This window comes from Rana temporaria, chromosome 2 (genome assembly GCF_905171775.1).
Source record: "Rana temporaria chromosome 2, aRanTem1.1, whole genome shotgun sequence".
NCBI classification, from domain to species: Eukaryota; Metazoa; Chordata; class Amphibia; order Anura; family Ranidae; genus Rana; species Rana temporaria.
This window is the reverse complement of record NC_053490.1, coordinates 469,582,337-469,601,444: the sequence shown is the minus strand read 5'-3', so window position 1 is coordinate 469,601,444 and position 19,108 is coordinate 469,582,337. Positions and strand designations below refer to the sequence as shown.

At 49.7% G+C, this 19,108-nt stretch overlaps 1 protein-coding gene across 1 annotated transcript in view; it reads right to left on the bottom strand.

Moving 5' to 3' along the window:
• Positions 1–10,187, bottom strand: part of RIOX2 (ribosomal oxygenase 2) — a 43,967-nt gene extending 33,780 nt beyond the window's left edge. Inside the window, exons 1-2 of the mRNA XM_040338715.1 lie at positions 10,103–10,187; positions 6,245–6,667 (exon numbers count right to left, since the gene is read on the bottom strand). Of these exons, the coding sequence (XP_040194649.1) occupies positions 6,245–6,664 (420 nt within the window). The 5' untranslated portion in view covers positions 6,665–6,667; positions 10,103–10,187. The remainder of the gene's footprint in view (positions 1–6,244; positions 6,668–10,102) is intronic.
• Positions 10,188–19,108: the final 8,921 nt, after the last annotated feature.

Genomic DNA, 19,108 nt, shown 5'->3' with positions numbered 1-19,108 from the left:
GGTGATTAATCTGCTGTCGGGATTATCCCCTAGGGAAGGTGTGTGGATGGTCACAGCCGATGTGACATCCCTGTACACCATAATTCCCCACGATCTTGGCCTTGAGGCTGTGAGATTTTATCTGACCAGAGACTCAACTCTGGCCTCGGAACAGATCGAGTTCATCATGACCCTGCTTCAATTTGCAGCAAGTCATAACTATTTTTGGTTCGACAATTGTTTTTTTCGCCAGGATAGGGGAGTGGCTATGGGGGCTAAATATGCCCCCAGCCTGGCTAATCTTTTCATGGCCAAGTGGGAGGAGGACGCCGTCGATGATTGCCGAAGACCTGAGGTAACACTCTGGGTTAGGTATATCGACGACGTCCTCCTCCTATGGGATGGAGAGAGAGATGACTTAGATCTGTTCATGAGTTCCCTCAATGACAATTCTAGAGGCATTAGATTCACTTTTTCTGCAAGTCAGACTTTGGTGAATTTTTTGGATTTGAATATTGGCATAGTGGACAATAAGTTTGTCACCAGTACATTTTTCAAACCGACTGATAGGAACTCGTTCATTCCTCTGGACAGTTGCCATTATGGTCCATGGTTGAAGGCAGTCCCTCAAGGACAATATACCAGGATCAGACGCAACTGTACAGATGTTGACGTTTTTGATGTTCAGGCTGCTGTTTTATCAAACAAGTTCCTAGAGAAGGGTTATGATCCTTTGACATTGGACCGGGCGGTACAATCTGCCCGAGATACTAATAGGGAATCCTTGTTAAAGGTTCAAACCAAACAAGAGAGAAATAACTTCTCTCTGCCATTCATAACTACCTTCTCAGTACAACATCAAAATATCAAACATCTGATCAGGAAGCACTGGCATATATTGCAAAGTGATCTTGTACTTGCACCTGTGTTGCCAGTAAGACCATCTGTGATATTTCGAGGAGCCTCATCCTTGGGAGCCAGTGTGGCCCCAAGTGTACAGGACCCTCCTAATGAAACACGAGTTTTTTGGCAAAACCTCACGGGTTATCACAGGTGTAAGAATTGCCAAGTGTGCCTTCTAAACAAATGTCAAGATCGTAAGATCTCTCATTTTTCCTCCACCAGTACTGGACGAACCCATGAAGTAAAACCATTTATCACCTGCTCCAGTAAAGGGGTGATTTACTTGCTTCAATGTCCATGTGGGTTACAGTATGTGGGGAGGACTAAAAGAGAACTTAAAATCAGATTGAATGAACATATAGCCAAAATAAGAAGTGGCTTTCCAAACCATTCGGTTTCAAGACATTACGATCTGGTTCATCATAGAAACCCTGAAGGAACTTTGTTTGTGGGCATTGACAAATATAAGCCGAACTGGAGGGGAAGTTCTCTAATTAGGGAAATTTCCAAAACTGAAATGGCATGGATCCACAGATTGAGGACTTATCTCCCTCATGGCCTCAACGTGGATACAGATATTAACGCATTCATAAATAATGCTTAATTCATGGTTTATAAAAAAAAAAAAAAAAAAATTTTTTTCATTTGAGGGCAATCTATTGTCGGTTTAGATGGAATAATTTACTAGCTTAGATGGCTGTTGGGATTGGCCATAAAACGTTAGGGCACTCCTGCCTAACAACTGCATTTTTACATCGATTATAAAACAATCTATATTCACATAATTGTAATTTTTATTTTTACATATATATTTTTATGTTTTGGTTTCACCACCTGAACACCCCCATATTGGGGACTAAGTGTGTATTCACTGAGATACAATCACTAATCGTGTGCCAACATATGGCACCTTTTAGTGTGGTCTCTCACAATAGAGGTCGACCGATATGGGTTTTTCTCTGGCCGATGCCGATGCCGATATTTAGAAATCGGGGCAGCCGATGGCCGATATATGAGGCCGATTTTTGCGGCCGATATTTTGGGCCGATTTTTGGATTGGGATGCATTGTGGAGGAGGATGGATGGTGCTGGGCGTGGGTGGGAGATGCGTTGTGGAGGGGGAAAGATGGTGCTGGCTGTGCGTGGGGGATGCATTGTGGAGGGGGATGGATGAATGGTGCTGGGTGTGGGTGGGGGATGTGTTGTGGAGGGGGATAGATGGATGGTGCTGGCGGTGGATGTGTTGTGAAGGGGGATGGATGGATGCAGCTGGCCGTGGGTGGGGGATGCATTGTGAAGGGGGATGGATGGATGCAGCTGGCCGTGGGTGGGGGATGTATTGTGAAGGGGGATGGATGGATGCAGCTGGCCGTGGGTGGGGGATGCATTGTGAAGGGGGATGGATGGATGCAGCTGGCCGTGGGTGGGGGATGTATTGTGAAGGGGGATGGATGGATGCAGCTGGCCGTGGGTGGGGGATGCATTGTGAAGGGGGATGGATGGATGGAGCTGGCCGTGGGTGGGGGATGTATTGTGAAGGGGGATGGATGGATGCAGCTGGCCGTGGGTGGGGGATGTATTGTGAAGGGGGATGGATGGATGAAGCTGGCCGTGGGTGGGGGATGCATTGTGAAGGGGGATGGATGGATGGAGCTGGCCGTGGGTGGGGGATGTATTGTGAAGGGGGATGGATGGATGCAGCTGGCCGTGGGTGGGGGATGTATTGTGAAGGGGGATGGATGGATGAAGCTGGCCGTGGGTGGGGGATGCATTGTGAAGGGGGATGGATGGATGCAGCTGGCCGTGGGTGGGGGATGCATTGTGAAGGGGGATGCATTGTGAAGGGGGATGGATGGATGCAGCTGGCCGTGGGTGGGGGATGCATTGTGAAGGGGGATGGATGGATGCAGCTGGCCGTGGGATGCATTGTGAAGGGGGATGGATGGAGCTGGCCGTGGGTGGGGGATGTATTGTGAAGGGGGATGGATGGATGGATGCAGCTGGCCGTGGGATGCATTGTGAAGGGGGATGGATGGATGGAGCTGGCTGTGGGTGGGGGATGTATTGTGAAGGGGGATGGATGGATGCAGCTGGCCGTGGGTGGGGGATGTATTGTGAAGGGGGATGGATGGATGAAGCTGGCCGTGGGTGGGGGATGTATTGTGAAGGGGGATGGATGGATGCAGCTGGCCGTGGGTGGGGGATGCATTGTGAAGGGGGATGGATGGATGGATGGAGCTGGCCGTGGGTGGGGGATGTATTGTGAAGGGGGATGGATGGAGCTGGCCGTGGGTGGGGGATGTATTGTGAAGGGGGATGGATGGATGCAGCTGGCCGTGGGTGGGGGATGTATTGTGAAGGGGGATGGATGGATGAAGCTGGCCGTGGGTGGGGGATTCATTGTGAAGGGGGATGGATGGATGCAGCTGGCCGTGGGTGGGGGATGTATTGTGAAGGGGGATGGATGGATGGATGGAGCTGGCCGTGGGTGGGGGATGCATTGTGAAGGGGGATGGATGGATGGAGCTGGCCGTGGGTGGGGGATGCATTGTGAAGGGGGATGGATGGATGGAGCTGGCCGTGGGTGGGGGATGCATTGTGAAGGGGGATGGATGGATGGAGCTGGCCGTGGGTGGGAGATGCTTTGTAGAGGGGGGTGGATGGATGGAGCTGGCCGTGGGTGGGGATGGATATATATATATAAAATGAGTGTGTATACAGGAGAGGGGTGTGCTCTGACATGTATACACTGTTCCCTCCAGCACTGCCCATTGGATGACACCTGTGAGCTCCCACGTGAGTTGGAGTACTATGTACAATCACTAGAGAGCCGAGGCACCTATCAGAGGTAATAGGAATACTGTACATTACCCCAGTCTCCAGCAGCACGAGAAATGAATCCTTCAGCCACGCTGCTGGTAGCCTGCGCGCCGGCCCCGCCCCCCCTTACCTCGGCGGGCTGTAGCAGAAAGCAAACTTGTCACAAGCCTGAGCAGCTGCAGTAGTTGTCTGCGCGAAGAGATCACAAAAGCTTCCTGCATGCTGGGACGGTGGCGGGATTACTGAACATGGGCTCTAGGCTACGGCTGGAGCCGTAGCCTAGAGCCCATGTTCAGTAATCCCGCCAACGTCCCAGCATGCAGGAAGCTTTTGTGATCTCTTTGCGCAGACAACTTGTACTGCAGCTGCTCGGGCTTGTGACAAGTTTGCTTTCTGCTACAGTACAGCCCGCCGAGGTAAGGGGGGGCGGGGCCGGCGCGCAGGCTACCAGCAGCGTGGCTGAAGGATTCATTTCTCGTGCTGCTGTAGGTGGAGCGGGGTTTTAGCGCGGCAGCCGAAAATCGGCCGATTTTTTTACAATAATCGGCCGATGCCGATTTCTTAAAAACGGCCAAATATCGGCCGATATATCGGCCGACCGATATATCGGTCGACCTCTATCTCACATAATAGAAATGATTCAATTCTCACTATTATTTTCATCCACAAACAACGTGGCTAGTGTGGCTTTTTATAAATTAGATAGGATTTATTCATATAAATAAACAAATTTAAAATCTTCATTAATTAACTAATTTTTTTATATATATTTTTTATATAATTCTTTTTTGCAGTGTAGTCACTTACACAATAGTACATGATCTAATTTTCACTAATTAATTTATTAATATATATATACATATGGATTTAATATATGATCGATGTAAAGTTACTCTATGTCATGTCATTTGGACATAGGATGTGGTTTTAATCTAAGGACTTGCACAGACGCACTGAGTCTTTGTATTCAGCGCTGTCAGGCTCAATCCACAGCAGCCGTACACCTAATATCATTGGCTTTCTCTGTCATTGGCCCAGAGGGAGGGGGGTATCTTGCTGTACTAAGATCTAAGACGTGAGCCGTTCTATGTGGAACGCAATCACATGGTGGTGACTGGTTGGGCGCATGCGCGAACAACTTAGGACGGGGTCTACGGCGTCACGATTTAGTTTGATAGCTAATTTTTATCTTTATTTTAATAATTTATATGTATTTTTATATGTTTTTTTGCTGGGTAAGTTTTGGATACGGCCCAGTAACACATACTGTGATCTTGTGTAAGATTTCTATTCTGCCATTCAGTATGTGGAACTACATTGTTTAATAAACAAACCCTGAGCAGTGACATTCATTGTCCCGCCTTCTGGGTGTTCCTACCACGCCCCGCTACGGTGGACATCATATACACCGCAAGTGTCCGCCCCTTTAGGTGGAGATACTGAGCAACCTATGAGTATTGACTTCCGGTGAACTCAGTGACCCGGATGGAGATTGATACACTTCCGGTGCACGTGCGGATCCCGGAGCGAGGCTTGGTTAGTGAAATTAATTGATTGTTTGACTACTATTGTGTCTTTATATAAAGGGGTGGCGTCCCACGCCACTCGTCCCCCGAGACGAAGTGATCTTGTCACGAAACGCGTCGGGTGGAGTGAGTGACGTGTGGACGCCATCCCTTGCATTACTCCAACGAGTGGCTCTTTGGTTCCTGATACGACCGGCCGGCGTTACAGGCCAATTGCTGTCTTTTTTCAACTGAATTGTGAGTTGTATGTACATAGTTTTACTATTATTTTAATAAATCAATCGGATTTTATGCCATGTGGAGCTCTGTCTTACTTTCTATGTCCATCGTTGAGTACGGATTGGTTCTAGTACAAGTGGAGGACTTACTGCTGCCTTAAATCTTTGGTTGAGAAATATGCTGATAGTGGTCCGGCAGGACCCAGAGTTCTGGTAAGCAGCTGCACGATTGGTGGAGGATTCACGTTTGGTGTTTGATTACTACATTTCTGGAATCTTCACGGGTGTCTTCATTTGCTATATGGACCTACAACTTATCTTCTAAAAATTATTTTGGACTATATGGACTTTATATTAATATATTATTATATGTTTTGTTAATTTCTTTAACAATTATTGTGGCTATGGTTCACAATCATTTATGTTATTGACCACTTGGTTCATATATATTATTGCTAGCAGAGAGGCCATCTGGCCCCCTGATTCCACTGAGTTTGTGTGTTAGACACGGACACAGTGGTTTTACACACACACTTGGTTATTAGTTTAATCACTAGTGCACGTTTGGGTTTAGCGCAATTATTCTTTTTTCCGTTATTTCTTTGTTTATACACAATCTAATTGCTGCTTATTAATCCCAATTATTTACCTTAGCGCAGTTGTTCCCAAACCTTTTTTCCTTGCTACTGCAGTATGAACAAAATCATTTGTTATATAGAATTACACATTATCTTCCATAGTCTGCTAAAATGTGACATTTATTCCTGAAAAAGATAGAACTACGGACCATGTCCTTACATTGTATCTTTGGGGCTGATGAAACTGTATGGTGGCTTTGGCATTTCGGAAATCCTTCATGATCTCTGTGTAGTTGGCTTTTCCCCGTCTAGGTAAGAGCACCTTCTTCCCATCCTTACACTTGCACAGGTTCACATCTCTGCTGTAGTAGATCCCTTGGCCGCTGGCAAGTTTCAAGTCTTGCATCGGGAAGAGAGACCGATAGAAACTCTGCACTTTGGGGTCACGGTGCTGGATTAATAATGGCTTCTTCTCCCAGTAAGTGCTGAAGAACTCATCTCTGGTCACCGGGGCAATAAAGCTTTCAAAGAGGCATTGTGGTGTGCTGAAATCCAGAGGAACATCGCTTGATGGTGGCTGTTTTTTGGTGGGTATGGCAGCATCCTCATCAGCACTTACCCGTTTTGCTTTGCGTGGCATTTTCTATTGAGAAAAAAATAAATTTATTATTTACACATATCAACACAAAGGTCTAAACTCGTCCCTTTCACAGGCCCTTGACTGGTCACATAGAATGAAACATAAGTGTGCCTTGCATATCTACATTGGTGTAACACGAAACTGTGATAGTGTCCTCGGCTCTGTGGGATCGGAGACAGATGGAGCAGTGATAAAGGAGAAGAGAACTCCCGTCATTGCTGACAGCATATTTCATTTGTGCCAGGAGTTCAGCTTTAAGGCCCCTTTCACACTGGGGCAGGAGGTGTGGTGGCGGTAAATGGCGCTTTACCGCTAATTTTGCTGCGCTATTCAGCCGCTAGCCCGGTGGTTCTTGCTTCTCAAGAAATTCAATAAAGAATATATTGCTAAAAAAAACAATAATAAAAATAAACTACTGACACCGTCCACTGCTCTGCTGATATACACGCATGCGTGTTCCTGCACTACTTTTGGCATCTTCGGGGGCGATCATAATAGACATCTGTGCATGAAGCCGCAGAGTTGTCTTTCAAGTCGCCCCCGAAGTCTGACTGAAACGCGGCTTTGAAATTGTGCGAGTTTAAAGCCTTGTGCAGTGTGAACGAGGGCCAAAGACTGCAGTGGTGATGTCAGCAATATCTGTTGTCAGCGCTCCCTCCCCTGCAGCAGCCACTGACAGGGGAGGCAAATAACATGACCGGGATGGGCAGAAAATAGGTAAGTATATATGTCTTTCTTAGGCCCCTTTCACATTGGACCTGTAGCTGCGGTGGCGGTATATCGCCGCTAAAAATAGCAGGGCTATACCGCCGAGATTGCCGCGGGAATCGGCCGCTAGCGGTGCGGTATTAACCCCCGCTAGCGGCCGATAAAGGGTTAATACCGCCCGCAATGCGCCTCTATAGAGGCGCATTGCGCGCAGTATTGCCGCGGTTTCCCATTGTTTTCAATGGGAAAGAGCGGTGAAGGAGTGGTATACACGCCGCTCCAAAGATGCTGCTGACAGGAGATTTTTTTGTCTCCCGCCAGCGCATCGCCTCAGTGTGAAAGCCCTCCGGCTTTCACATTGAGGTAGCTGTGCAGGAGTTTTTCAGGCGGTATAGCAGCGCTATTTTTAGCGCTGTACCGCCTGAAAAACTCCTCAATGTGAAAGGGGCCTTACATGGGTTAGTTAGTATAAGTGTTAGGAGGGGAAAGAGAAGAGTTTTAATAGTTATGTATATACTGGAATTCCACTTTAAGAGCCAGTTCATACCAGACGCAGTTCCGTATGTTTTTTTATGCACTAAAAATGCATGCACAGTGTTTTCCATGTATTCCAATGGCTCCGATGCAGAAACTGACTGTATGGTGTGAACTAGAGCCATTGGAATACATGGTGCAGAAAAAAAGCGCACAAAACGGAACTGCGTCTGGTGTGAACTGGCACTAACAAGCATTGTACCAAGGCCACCTATTTGTATGAATGGACTGCATAATGAACCACAATGACACCAGCAGTATGTTTCGTATCACAGTTATTGTACTCTGCAACACAGCGGCACTACATAGGGTTGCCACCTCATCCCTTTAAACACAAACACGTAAAAATTACACAGGTTCTGTGGCTAATTATGGTGGTAATTAAACTCACTTGGTGCCTTATCTGCATTAAATTAGCCTCAGAACGAAGGATGAGCTCAGGCGTGTTCACAAGTCCATGTGCCTGCCAGGAAGCTGACACTCCGCAGCGCTAATCACAGGTAGTGAGGCATTTCCCCATATGTGGCTGCACAGATCAGGAGATGTCTCACTACCTGTGATTAGTGCTGCGGATTAAGGATGAGCTCCGGCGTGCTCGCACACTCCACGTGCAGAGCCCGCCAGGAAGTCAGCACGGTGCTGCGCTAATCACAGGCAGTGAGACATTTCCTTATCTCTGCAGCCACGCATCGTACAATGTCTCCCTGCCTGTGATTAGTGCAGCACCGTGCCGACTTCCTGGCGGGCTCTACATGTGGAGTGTGCGAACATGCCGGAGCTCATCCCTACTGCGGAGTGTCAGCTTCCTGGCGGGCACATGGACTTGTGAACACGCCTGGGCTCATCCTTAATCAGAACCTGTACAATTCATATGTTTTCAGTTTGAGGGCCGGTTCACACTGCCGCAATGTGGAATCCCTGCGAATCCACTGCGGGTTCCCGCATTTCATGTCTCCCGGTGACAGTTCACACTGCCCTATGCGAACCGCTGGGAGTGTGAATTAAAAGTTATTGACGCCCCCAAATCAGCTCGCATATCATCCCTTTAAACCCGAACACACATGAATTAGGCCCGGTTCACACTGGTGCGATGAGAGAACCCTGCCAATCCACTGCGGGTTCCCGCATCGCACGGCAGTTCACACTGCTATATGCGAACTGCTGGGGAGTGTCATACAACGTTAACGACACCCCTAGTTCAGCTCGCATATCGCACTGTGAAAGTTGGGACATGAATCGGATCACATAGGTGTGAACACCCATGTGATCCGAACAAAAAAAAAGGGTCCTGTACGAGTTTGGACCGAATGCGGTGCGATATCAGCCATACTATATGTATAGCTGAAATCGCATGTGATGTAAACAGCAGTGCGCTGCGAATCACATGCAACATCTGGCATCGCAGCAGTGTGAACCGGCCCTTACACAGGTCCTGAGGCCAATTTAATGCAGATAAGGCACAGAGAGAGTTTAGTTTCCACCTTAATCTGCCACAGAACCTGTGTAATTCATGTGTTTGGGTTTAAAGGGATGAGGTGGCGACTCTAATCGTATTGCATCAGTGTGAACACCCATTCGATACGATTCTACTGCGGACCAAGAAAATGGTCCTGTGCGAGTTTGGTCCAAATGTGATGCAAATTCAGCCAATCTGTATGGCTGAAATCAAATCGCATGTGATTTGCAGTGCGGTTCGAATCACATGTGATCTCGCAGCAGTGGGATGAGATGGCAACCCTAGCTCTGCAGTGTCACCCGGAAATAATAGCACTGCGGAGCACAACACATGTGTGACATCACAACGCAGCGCTATGAATGGGCCCTACAATCTGTGTATGGAGGTCTATACTGTGGGGGCATTCAGGGGACTGTTTCCCCATCACTTCCTGTCCTGATGTCACCAGGGCATAGAGAGGGTGACCCTCTCCACAGGGGACACCAACTTCAACAAGAACCTGCCAGAGCCATAACCCCTCACCACTATACCTAATGTCATGGTGACAAGTGTCTGGTATAATCCCCTCCCCCAACCTGTACACTTCTGTCCCCTTCAGTCTTTATTTCCTCCACATGACCAGAAATCCCAGCAGAGCATTCGTGAGAACACGTGGCACTGCCCATACACTCCTGCACGGAGGCGAGCCCGTGTACTATATATAGGAGGGAGAGCAGGATGGGGAATCCCCTATCTCTTACCTGATCTAGACCACCGCTGCACGCTGCTGCTGCCGCCACCACGTGTGTGCACCTCTTCTCCCAGCATGCATCGCTTCAATCACAACACATGGCTACGTGCTGTGCTGGGGCGGAGGGTGACACCTAGTGGTGGCAGTGCAGACTGCGTGCCTTGCCCAGCTTTGTACAACTTTAGCTGATGATGATAACTCCCAACTGTCCCTCATTCAGAACAAAGTCCCTCTCTGTCCCTCATTCACAACAATGTCCCTCTCTGACCCTCATTCAGAACAATGTCCCCCATTCAGAACAAAGTCCCTCTCTCTGTCCTTCATTCAGAGCAAAGTCCCTCTCTCTGTCCCTCATTCAGAACAAAGTCCCTCTCTCTGTCCCTCATTCAGAACAAAGTCCCTTTCTCTGTCCCTCATACAGAACAAAGTCCCTCTCTCTGTCCCTCATACAGAACAAAGTCCCTCTCTCTGTCCCTCATTCAGAACAAAGTCCCTCTCTCTGTCCTTCATTCAGAACAAAGTCCCTCTCTCTGTCCTTCATTCAGAACAAAGTCCCTCTCTCTGTCCTTCATTCAGAACAAAGTCCCTCTCTCTGTCCCTCATTCAGAACAAAGTCCCTCTCTCTGTCCCTCATTCAGAACAAAGTCCCTCTCTCTGTCCTTCATTCAGAGCAAAGTCCCTCTCTCTGTCCTTCATTCAGAACAAAGTCCCTCTCTCTGTCCTTCATTCAGAACAAAGTCCCTCTCTCTGTCCCTCATTCAGAACAAAGTCCCTCTCTCTGTCCCTCATTCAGAACAAAGTCCCTCTCTCTGTCCTTCATTCAGAGCAAAGTCCCTCTCTCTGTCCCTCATTCAGAACACAGTCCCTCTCTCTGTCCTTCATTCAGAACAAAGTCCCTCTCTCTGTCCCTCATTCAGAACAAAGTCCCTCTCTCTGTCCCTCATACAGAACAAAGTCCCTCTCTCTGTCCCTCATACAGAACAAAGTCCCTCTCTCTGTCCCTCATACAGAACAAAGTCCCTCTCTCTGTCCCTCATACAGAACAAAGTCCCTCTCTCTGTCCCTCATTCAGAACAAAGTCCCTCTCTCTGTCCCTCATACAGAACAAAGTCCCTCTCTCTGTCCCTCATACAGAACAAAGTCCCTCTCTCTGTCCCTCATACAGAACAAAGTCCCTCTCTCTGTCCCTCATACAGAACAAAGTCCCTCTCTCTGTCCCTCATACAGAACAAAGTCCCTCTCTCTGTCCCTCATACAGAACAAAGTCCCTCTCTCTGTCCCTTATACAGAACAAAGTCCCTCTCTCTGTCCCTCATACAGAACAAAGTCCCTCTCTCTGTCCCTCATGCAGAACAAAGTCCCTCTCTCTGTCCCTCATTCAGAACAAAGTCCCTCTCTCTGTCCCTCATTCAGAACAAAATCCCTCTCTCTGTCCCTCATTCAGAACAAAGTCCCTCTCTCTGTCCCTCATTCAGAACAAAGTCCCTCTCTCTGTCCCTCATTCAGAACAAAGTCCCTATATTTCTATATAAAATAGATTACTTATCTATCAAAGGGCATTTCCCAGAGCCAATTCTTTCATCCAATTTCTAAATTGCTGCATTTGTAAATTTCATTATAAAGGAATAATAGCGGTAAAAAAAAGAACACTTGTGGGTTTAACGGAATAAAAAGAAAATAAATCAGCGCAAGCATGACAAATGAACCCCTGTATAGCAGCTGAACACCAGGGTCAATAATCACAAAATCCCTGTAGAGAAACAAATACAGATGGTGCATTTATTTTGTACAATCCTCCTTTAGGCCGGGCTCACACGGTCTGCCTCATCGCATGTCATGTGTACAGGAATCGCACACGTGACTTCAGTGCGCTGTGCATTGATCCATTCATTATGTATGATTCAGTTGGATCCGCACCGAAAACATGCAGGACCCTTTTTTGTGTCCATACTGGAATCAGATCTTTAACTGACAATTGCGCGGTCGTGCAACGCTGTACCCAAACAAAATTGCCGTCCTTTTTTTCCACAAATAGAGTTTTCTTTTGGTGCTATTTGATCATCTCTGCATTTTTTTTTTTGGGACAAAAAAGTTCGGCAAAAAAAACACTAGTTGCTATAATAAATAGCCCAATTTTTTTTTTAAAAAAAGCATTTTTTTTACTCAGTTTAGGCCGATACGTATTCTTCTACATATTTTTGGTAATAAAAATTGCAAAAAGTGTATATTGATTGGTTTGCGCAAAAGTTATAGCGTCTACAAAATAGGGGATAGATTTACGTCATTTTTATTATTATTTTTTTCTAGTAATGGCAGTAAGGGACTGCAACATTATGCAACATTATGGCGGACACATTGGACACTTTTGACAAATTTCTGGGATCAATTTTGTTTGGGAGCCACGTCGCACGACCGCGCAATTGTCAGTTAAATCGACGCAGTGCCGAATCGCAAAAACGGAAAATTGTTATTTATACCTACGGTAATTTTCCTTTCCTGGCCTGTCCCCACGTCAGCACATCATGGGGTTAATCCCCTCCTCCGGTCCACCAGTACCACCTTCCTTTAGCTAATAAGTAGGGGGCCCCTCCTCCCCAGTCCTTCTTCCACTAATTTGGCGGACGACAGACTTATAGGGAGGGAAAGGCTGTGCTGACGTGGGGACAGGCCAGGAAAGGAAAATTACCGTAGGTATAAATAACAATTTTCCGTTTTCCTGGCCAGTCCCACGTCAGCACATATATATGTATATAAGACTCGGACGACAACTATAAATGCTGCTTAAGTAAATATTTTTTTATTTTTTTTTGCCTGAAAAGGTGCCGATACCACGGAATTTCCGAAACTAGACGCCTTAGATGACCTCACGTCTAGACTGTAATGCCTCGCGAAGGTCTTGCAGGAACTCCAACTGGCCGTCCTGCATATCTCTTCAACTGGTATTTTGGCAAATGCTGCCCAGGAGGCTGCAACCCCTCTGGTAGAATGATCTCTAGTTGCCTGAGGAGGCGTCAGCCCTTGTTTCTCGTACGTGAGCTTTATTAATTTGGTGATCCAGGTCGAGATTATTTTTGTTGAAGCGGCTTGTCCTCTTTTAGGCCCCGATGGTAAGATGAAAAGGGAATCCGTCTTGCGCACTTGTTGAGAACGGTGCAGGTAAATTGAGAAAAGGTTGACCATGTCCAGAGGTCTGAGGTCCAGTTCTTCTTCCTGTCCAGGAGGTAATGTAAAGCTGGGTAGCACTGCCTCCCAGTTAAGGTGAATCTTGAAACTACCTTAGGTGTTGCTATTGGTGAAGGCCTCAGAATTACTTTGTCTGGAAGAATGATGCAGTACGGTTCTTTACTGGACAGGGCCGCTAGCTCCGAACCCCTCCTTGCCGACGTTACGGCGGTGAGAAAAAACAGTTTAAGTGCTAGAAACCAGAATGGACAAGATTCTGCCGGTACAAAAGGATGTAGAAGCAGCGCTCTAAGCACTGTGCCTAAGTCCCAGGCCGGGAATAGAGACTTTCTTGGAGGATTTATCTTCATGGTCGCTTTTAAGAATTGTTTTACCAGTGGTTCGTCTGCCCACCTGTATCCTGTAAAACACGACAAGGCTGATATTTGTACCTTCAATGTACTATACAGGGGCGTAACTAGAAATCACAGGGCCCCATAGCAAAATGTTGTATGGGCCCCCCCCCCCAGAAAAAAAAAATCACGCCCACCAAAATGCCCCACATCCTTTATTTGATATCATTATAACTAAAGAGGACCTGTCATGGCTCTATACATGTATGTAGGAGTATAAAGAGGACCTGTCATGGCTCTATCCTAGTGATTAGGAACAGAGATCTCTCTCCTCCTCCAGTCAGTACCACCCCCCCCCCAGTTAGAAACACCTCCCAGGGAACACATTTAATCCCTTCCCTGACAGTGACATTTACACATTAATCAGTGCATTTTAATAGCAAAGATCGCTGTATAAATGTGAATGGTCCCAAAAATGTGTCAAAAGTTTCTGACCTGTCCACCGCAATGTCGCAGTCTCACAAAAAAAAACAGATCACTGCCATTACTAATAAAAAAAAAAAAAATAATAAAAATGCTTGAAGTGCATAATTTCTATTATTACATTGTTATATAAAATAGTTCAACTCACCATATTGCAGAATCAGTAGGAGCCCCGAGCGTGTCACTTGCCAACGTCACCTGCCTTCAGATGCGGATTGTCACTTGCCGCGTCACCAGATGCAGGGTGTCACCTGCCACACATTGCAGATTGTTACTTGCCACGATGTCACACATTGAGGATTGTCACTTGCCACACAATGCAGATTGTCACTTGCCACGACGCCACCTGTCACACATTGTCACTTGCCACAACGTCACCTGCCACACGTAGCAGATTGTCACTTGCCACATCACCTGCCACACATTGCGGATTGCCACTTGCTGTGTCCCAGAGTAAAGGCAGGCAGCAGAGAGATAATGTAATCTCTCTGCTGCCCGCACAGTGGGGACAGAACTGCAATGATGCAGATGATGTCATCTCTCTGCTCCCCCGCCCGCTGATTGGCAAGCAAGCCCGCTCACCCGCTGACTGTTCTCCTGTTCTGCCCGCAACGCCCAGGTGAATGGAGCGTGCTGGCAGAACAGATGGAGCGGGCTGGCTGGCGGGTGGGCATCAATTTGCCTCACAGTGGAGCGTGGAGCGGGCAGAACGGGCTGGCAACAATTTGTCTCACAGTGCAGCGGGGAGTGGAGCGGGCTGGCGGAAATTTGCCCCTCAGTGCAGGCAGGGCCGGTGCTATGCAATTTGGCGCCCTAGGCAAGACCAGCTACGTGCGTCCCCCCCCCCAAAGAAAATGTCCCTGCATCCATCATATGTAATGTGCACCAGTAAATTTAAGGGGGTGGGGTGGTATGAAGATTACAGGGGGTGGTAGGAAGATGACAGGGGTGGGTGGTAGGGAGCTGACAAGTGTGGGTGGTAGGAAGCTGACAAGGGTGGGTGGCAGGAAGAAGACAGGGAGGATGGAGATGACAGGGGTGGGTGGTAGGAAGCTGACAGGGAGGATGGAGATGACAGGGGTGGGTGGTAGGAAGCTGACAGGGGTGGGTGGTAGGGAGGTGACAGGGAGGATGGAGATGACAGGGGTGGGTGGTAGGGAGGTGATGGGGAGGATGGAGATGACAGGGGTGGGTGGTAGGGAGGTGACGGGGAGGATGGAGATGACAGGGGTGGGTGGTAGGGAGGTGACGGGGAGGATGGAGATGACAGGGGTGGGTGGTAGGGAGGATGGAGATGACAGGGGTGGGTGGTAGGGAGATGACGGGGAGGATGGAGATGACAGGGGTGGGTGGTAGGGAGGATGGAGATGACAGGGGTGGGTGGTAGGGAGGTGACGGGGAGGATGGAGATGACAGGGGACAGGGGTGGGTGGTAGGGAGGTGACAGGGAGGATGGAGATGACAGGGGTGGGTGGTAGGGAGGTGACAGGGAGGATGGAGATGACAGGGGTGGGTGGTAGGGAGGATGGAGATGACAGGGGTGGGTGGTAGGGAGGTGACGGGGAGGATGGAGATGACAGGGGTGGGTGGTGGGGAGGATGGAGATGACAGGGGTGGGTGGTAGGGAGGTGACGGGGAGGATGGAGATGACAGGGGTGGGTGGTGGGGAGGATGGAGATGACAGGGGTGGGTGGTAGGGAGGTGACGGGGAGGATGGAGATGACAGGGGACAGGGGTGGGTGGTAGGGAGGTGACGGGGAGGATGGAGATGACAGGGGACAGGGGTGGGTGGTAGGGAGGTGACGGGGAGGATGGAGATGACAGGGGTGGGTGGTAGGGAGTGACAGGGAGGATGGAGATGACAGGGGTGGGTGGTAGGGAGGATGGAGATGACAGGGATGGGTGGTAGGGAGGATGGAGATGACAGGGGTGGGTGGTAGGGAGGATGGAGATGACAGGGGTGGGTGGTAGGGAGGTGACGGGGAGGATGGAGATGACGGGTGGGTGGTAGGGAGGATGGAGATGACAGGGATGGGTGGTAGGGAGGATGGAGATGACAGGGGTGGGTGGTAGGGAGGATGGAGATGACAGGGGTGGGTGGTAGGGAGGTGACGGGGAGGATGGAGATGACAGGGGACAGGGGTGGGTGGTAGGGAGGTGACGGGGAGGATGGAGATGACAGGGGTGGGTGGTAGGGAGGTGACAGGGAGGATGGAGATGACAGGGGTGGGTGGTAGGGAGGATGGAGATGACAGGAGTGGGTGGTAGGGAGGATGGAGATGACAGGGGTAGGTAGTATGGAGATGACAGGGGTGGGTGGTAGGGAGGTGACGGGGAGGATGGAGATGACGGGTGGGTGGTAGGGAGGATGGAGATGACAGGGGTGGGTGGTGGGGAGGATGGAGATGACAGGGGTGGGTGGTAGGGAGGTGACGGGGAGGATGGAGATGACGGGTGGGTGGTAGGGAGGATGGAGATGACAGGGGTGGGTGGTGGGGAGGATGGAGATGACAGGGGTGGGTGGTAGGGAGGATGGAGATGACAGGGGTGGGTGGTAGGGAGGATGGAGATGACAGGGGTGGGTGGTAGGGAGGTGATAGGGAGGATGGAGATGACAGGGGTGGGTGGTAGGGAGGTGACAGGGAGGATGGAGATGACAGGGGTAGGTGGTAGGGAGTATGGAGATGACAGGGGTGGGTGGTAGGGAGGTGACGGGGAGGATGGAGATGACGGGTGGGTGACAGGGAGGATGGAGATGACAGGGGTAGGTGGTAGGGAGTATGGAGATGACAGGGGTGGGTGGTAGGGAGGTGACGGGGAGGATGGAGATGACGGGTGGGTGGTAGGGAGGATGGAGATGACAGGGGTAGGTGGTAGGGAGTATGGAGATGACAGGGGTGGGTGGTAGGGAGGTGACGGGGAGGATGGAGATGACGGGTGGGTGGTAGGGAGGATGGAGATGACAGGGGTAGGTGGTAGGGAGTATGGAGATGACAGGGGTGGGTGGTAGGGAGGTGACGGGGAGGATGAAGATGACGGGTGGGTGGTAGGGAGGATGGAGATTACAGGGGTGGGTGGTAGGGAGAATGGAGATGACAGGGGTGGGTGGTAGGGAGGTGACGGGGAGGATGGAGATGACGGGTGGGTGGTAGGGAGGATGGAGATGACAGGGGTGGGTGGTAGGGAGGATGGAGATGACAGGGGTGGGTGGTAGGGAGGTGATAGGGAGGATGGAGATGACAGGGGTGGGTGGTAGGGAGGTGATGGGGAGGATGGAGATGACAGGGGTGATAAAATGTATGAAAGGCCTCAGAGGTAGGATGGTGGGATCATCGTGCTCCTCGTCATCCCCCTGTTCCTGGCATCCCACTGGGATGCCAGGAACAGGGGGATGACGAGAAGCATGATGATGACAGGAGACAGTAGGTGGCATCACCATTGCAATCCAAGCCAAGCCAAGCCCCCCCCAATTATCATCAAAAAAACATCAGGTCCCCCTCACTTAGCCTGTGCTGTGACTCACGTCTCACGGCGGTCATCTGTCTGTCCCGCCCTCCTCCTCCTCTAGACCAGCTTGTGTGACAGACAGCACACTGGCTCTATCACACGAGCTAGTCTTCTCTAGGAGGAGGAGGGCGGGACATTTATCACAGCGCGGCGCGCTCTTTTTTAAATCCTCCGCAGTCCGCACTCAGCAAAGCCATACAAAAGAGCCGCATGCGGCTCCGGAGCCGCACTAGAAACTCGGTCATTTCCTTGCCCTGCTCAACGGGCCCCACTCGGCTGCGGGCCCCATAGCGCCCGCGTGGGTTGCTATGGCGGTAGTTCCGCCACTGGTACTATAGGCTAAGCCTTTGCTTAGAGCAGATTGTAAAAAGTCCAGTACTTGTGCCACATTCGGATCCACTGAAGAGAAATTTTGTTGTAACGCAAAGGTTGTAAACTTTGCCCAAATCCTGTTGTAGGTGACGTTGGTCGAGGCCTTCCTAGACTTTAACAGTGTTGAAATTACTTCCTTTGAAATGCCTTGTGCCTGGAGTCTGGTTGATTCAGCAGCCAGGCCGTCAGTTGCAACCTGTTCGGGTTGGGATGTACCCATTGGCGCTGCCATAGGAGATCCCTCTTTAGCGGTAGACATATTGGGGGAGCCGACGCCATGTGTAGGAGTAGAGGGAACTACAGCCTCTGCGGCCAAAAGGGTAGAATTATTATTGTATGGACCTTCTCCCTCGCAATCTTTAACAAAGTCCTCATTACTAGCGGTACCGGCGGAAAGATGTAAACTAGGGGAAAATCCCATGGAATGGAGAAGGCATCTTGGGTCAAGGCTTTGTTGCAATGGAACCTGGACACAAATTGGGGTGTCTTTGTATTGACTCGGGTCGCCATTAGATCCACTGAGGGTGTCCCCCACTCGGAAAAGATTGATTCTAGGAACTTCTCGTTCAAGGCCCATTCGTTCTTGTCAGGGAAATCCCGACTCAGATGATCCGCGATGGAATTCTGGCTGCCCGGAATGTAGGCTGCTGTTAGGGCTTCCAGATGTGCCTCGGCCCACACAAATATTTTGGTTGCCACCTGCAGAAGTGGCAAGCTCTTGGTTCTGCCCTGTCTGGCTATATATGCCACTGCCGTCTTGTTGTCTAACATTAGTTTGACTCGAGCTCCCTGTACTAGTTTCTCGAAGGCCCGCAGGGCCAGGTATGCGGCTTGCAGCTCCAAAAGGTTGGAGTGTCGGGATTCCGTCTTGTTCCATAGTCCCTGCCTACCCAGGCAGTGAGCACCCCAGGCCTGGAGACTGGCATCCAAAGTTATCAGAACCCAGTCCCCGGGGCTGAGGGGCATGCCCCGCGACAGGTTCTCTGATGACTTCCACCAAGCTAGGTTCTGTCGAATCCGGTTTGGTATGAAAATCCTCTGGTGGAGAGAGGTACCGTCCCATTGGTTCAAGAAGGTTGCCTGGAAGGCTCTTGTGTGGAACCTTGCCCATGGAATGGTTGGGCTTGCTGCAGTAAACA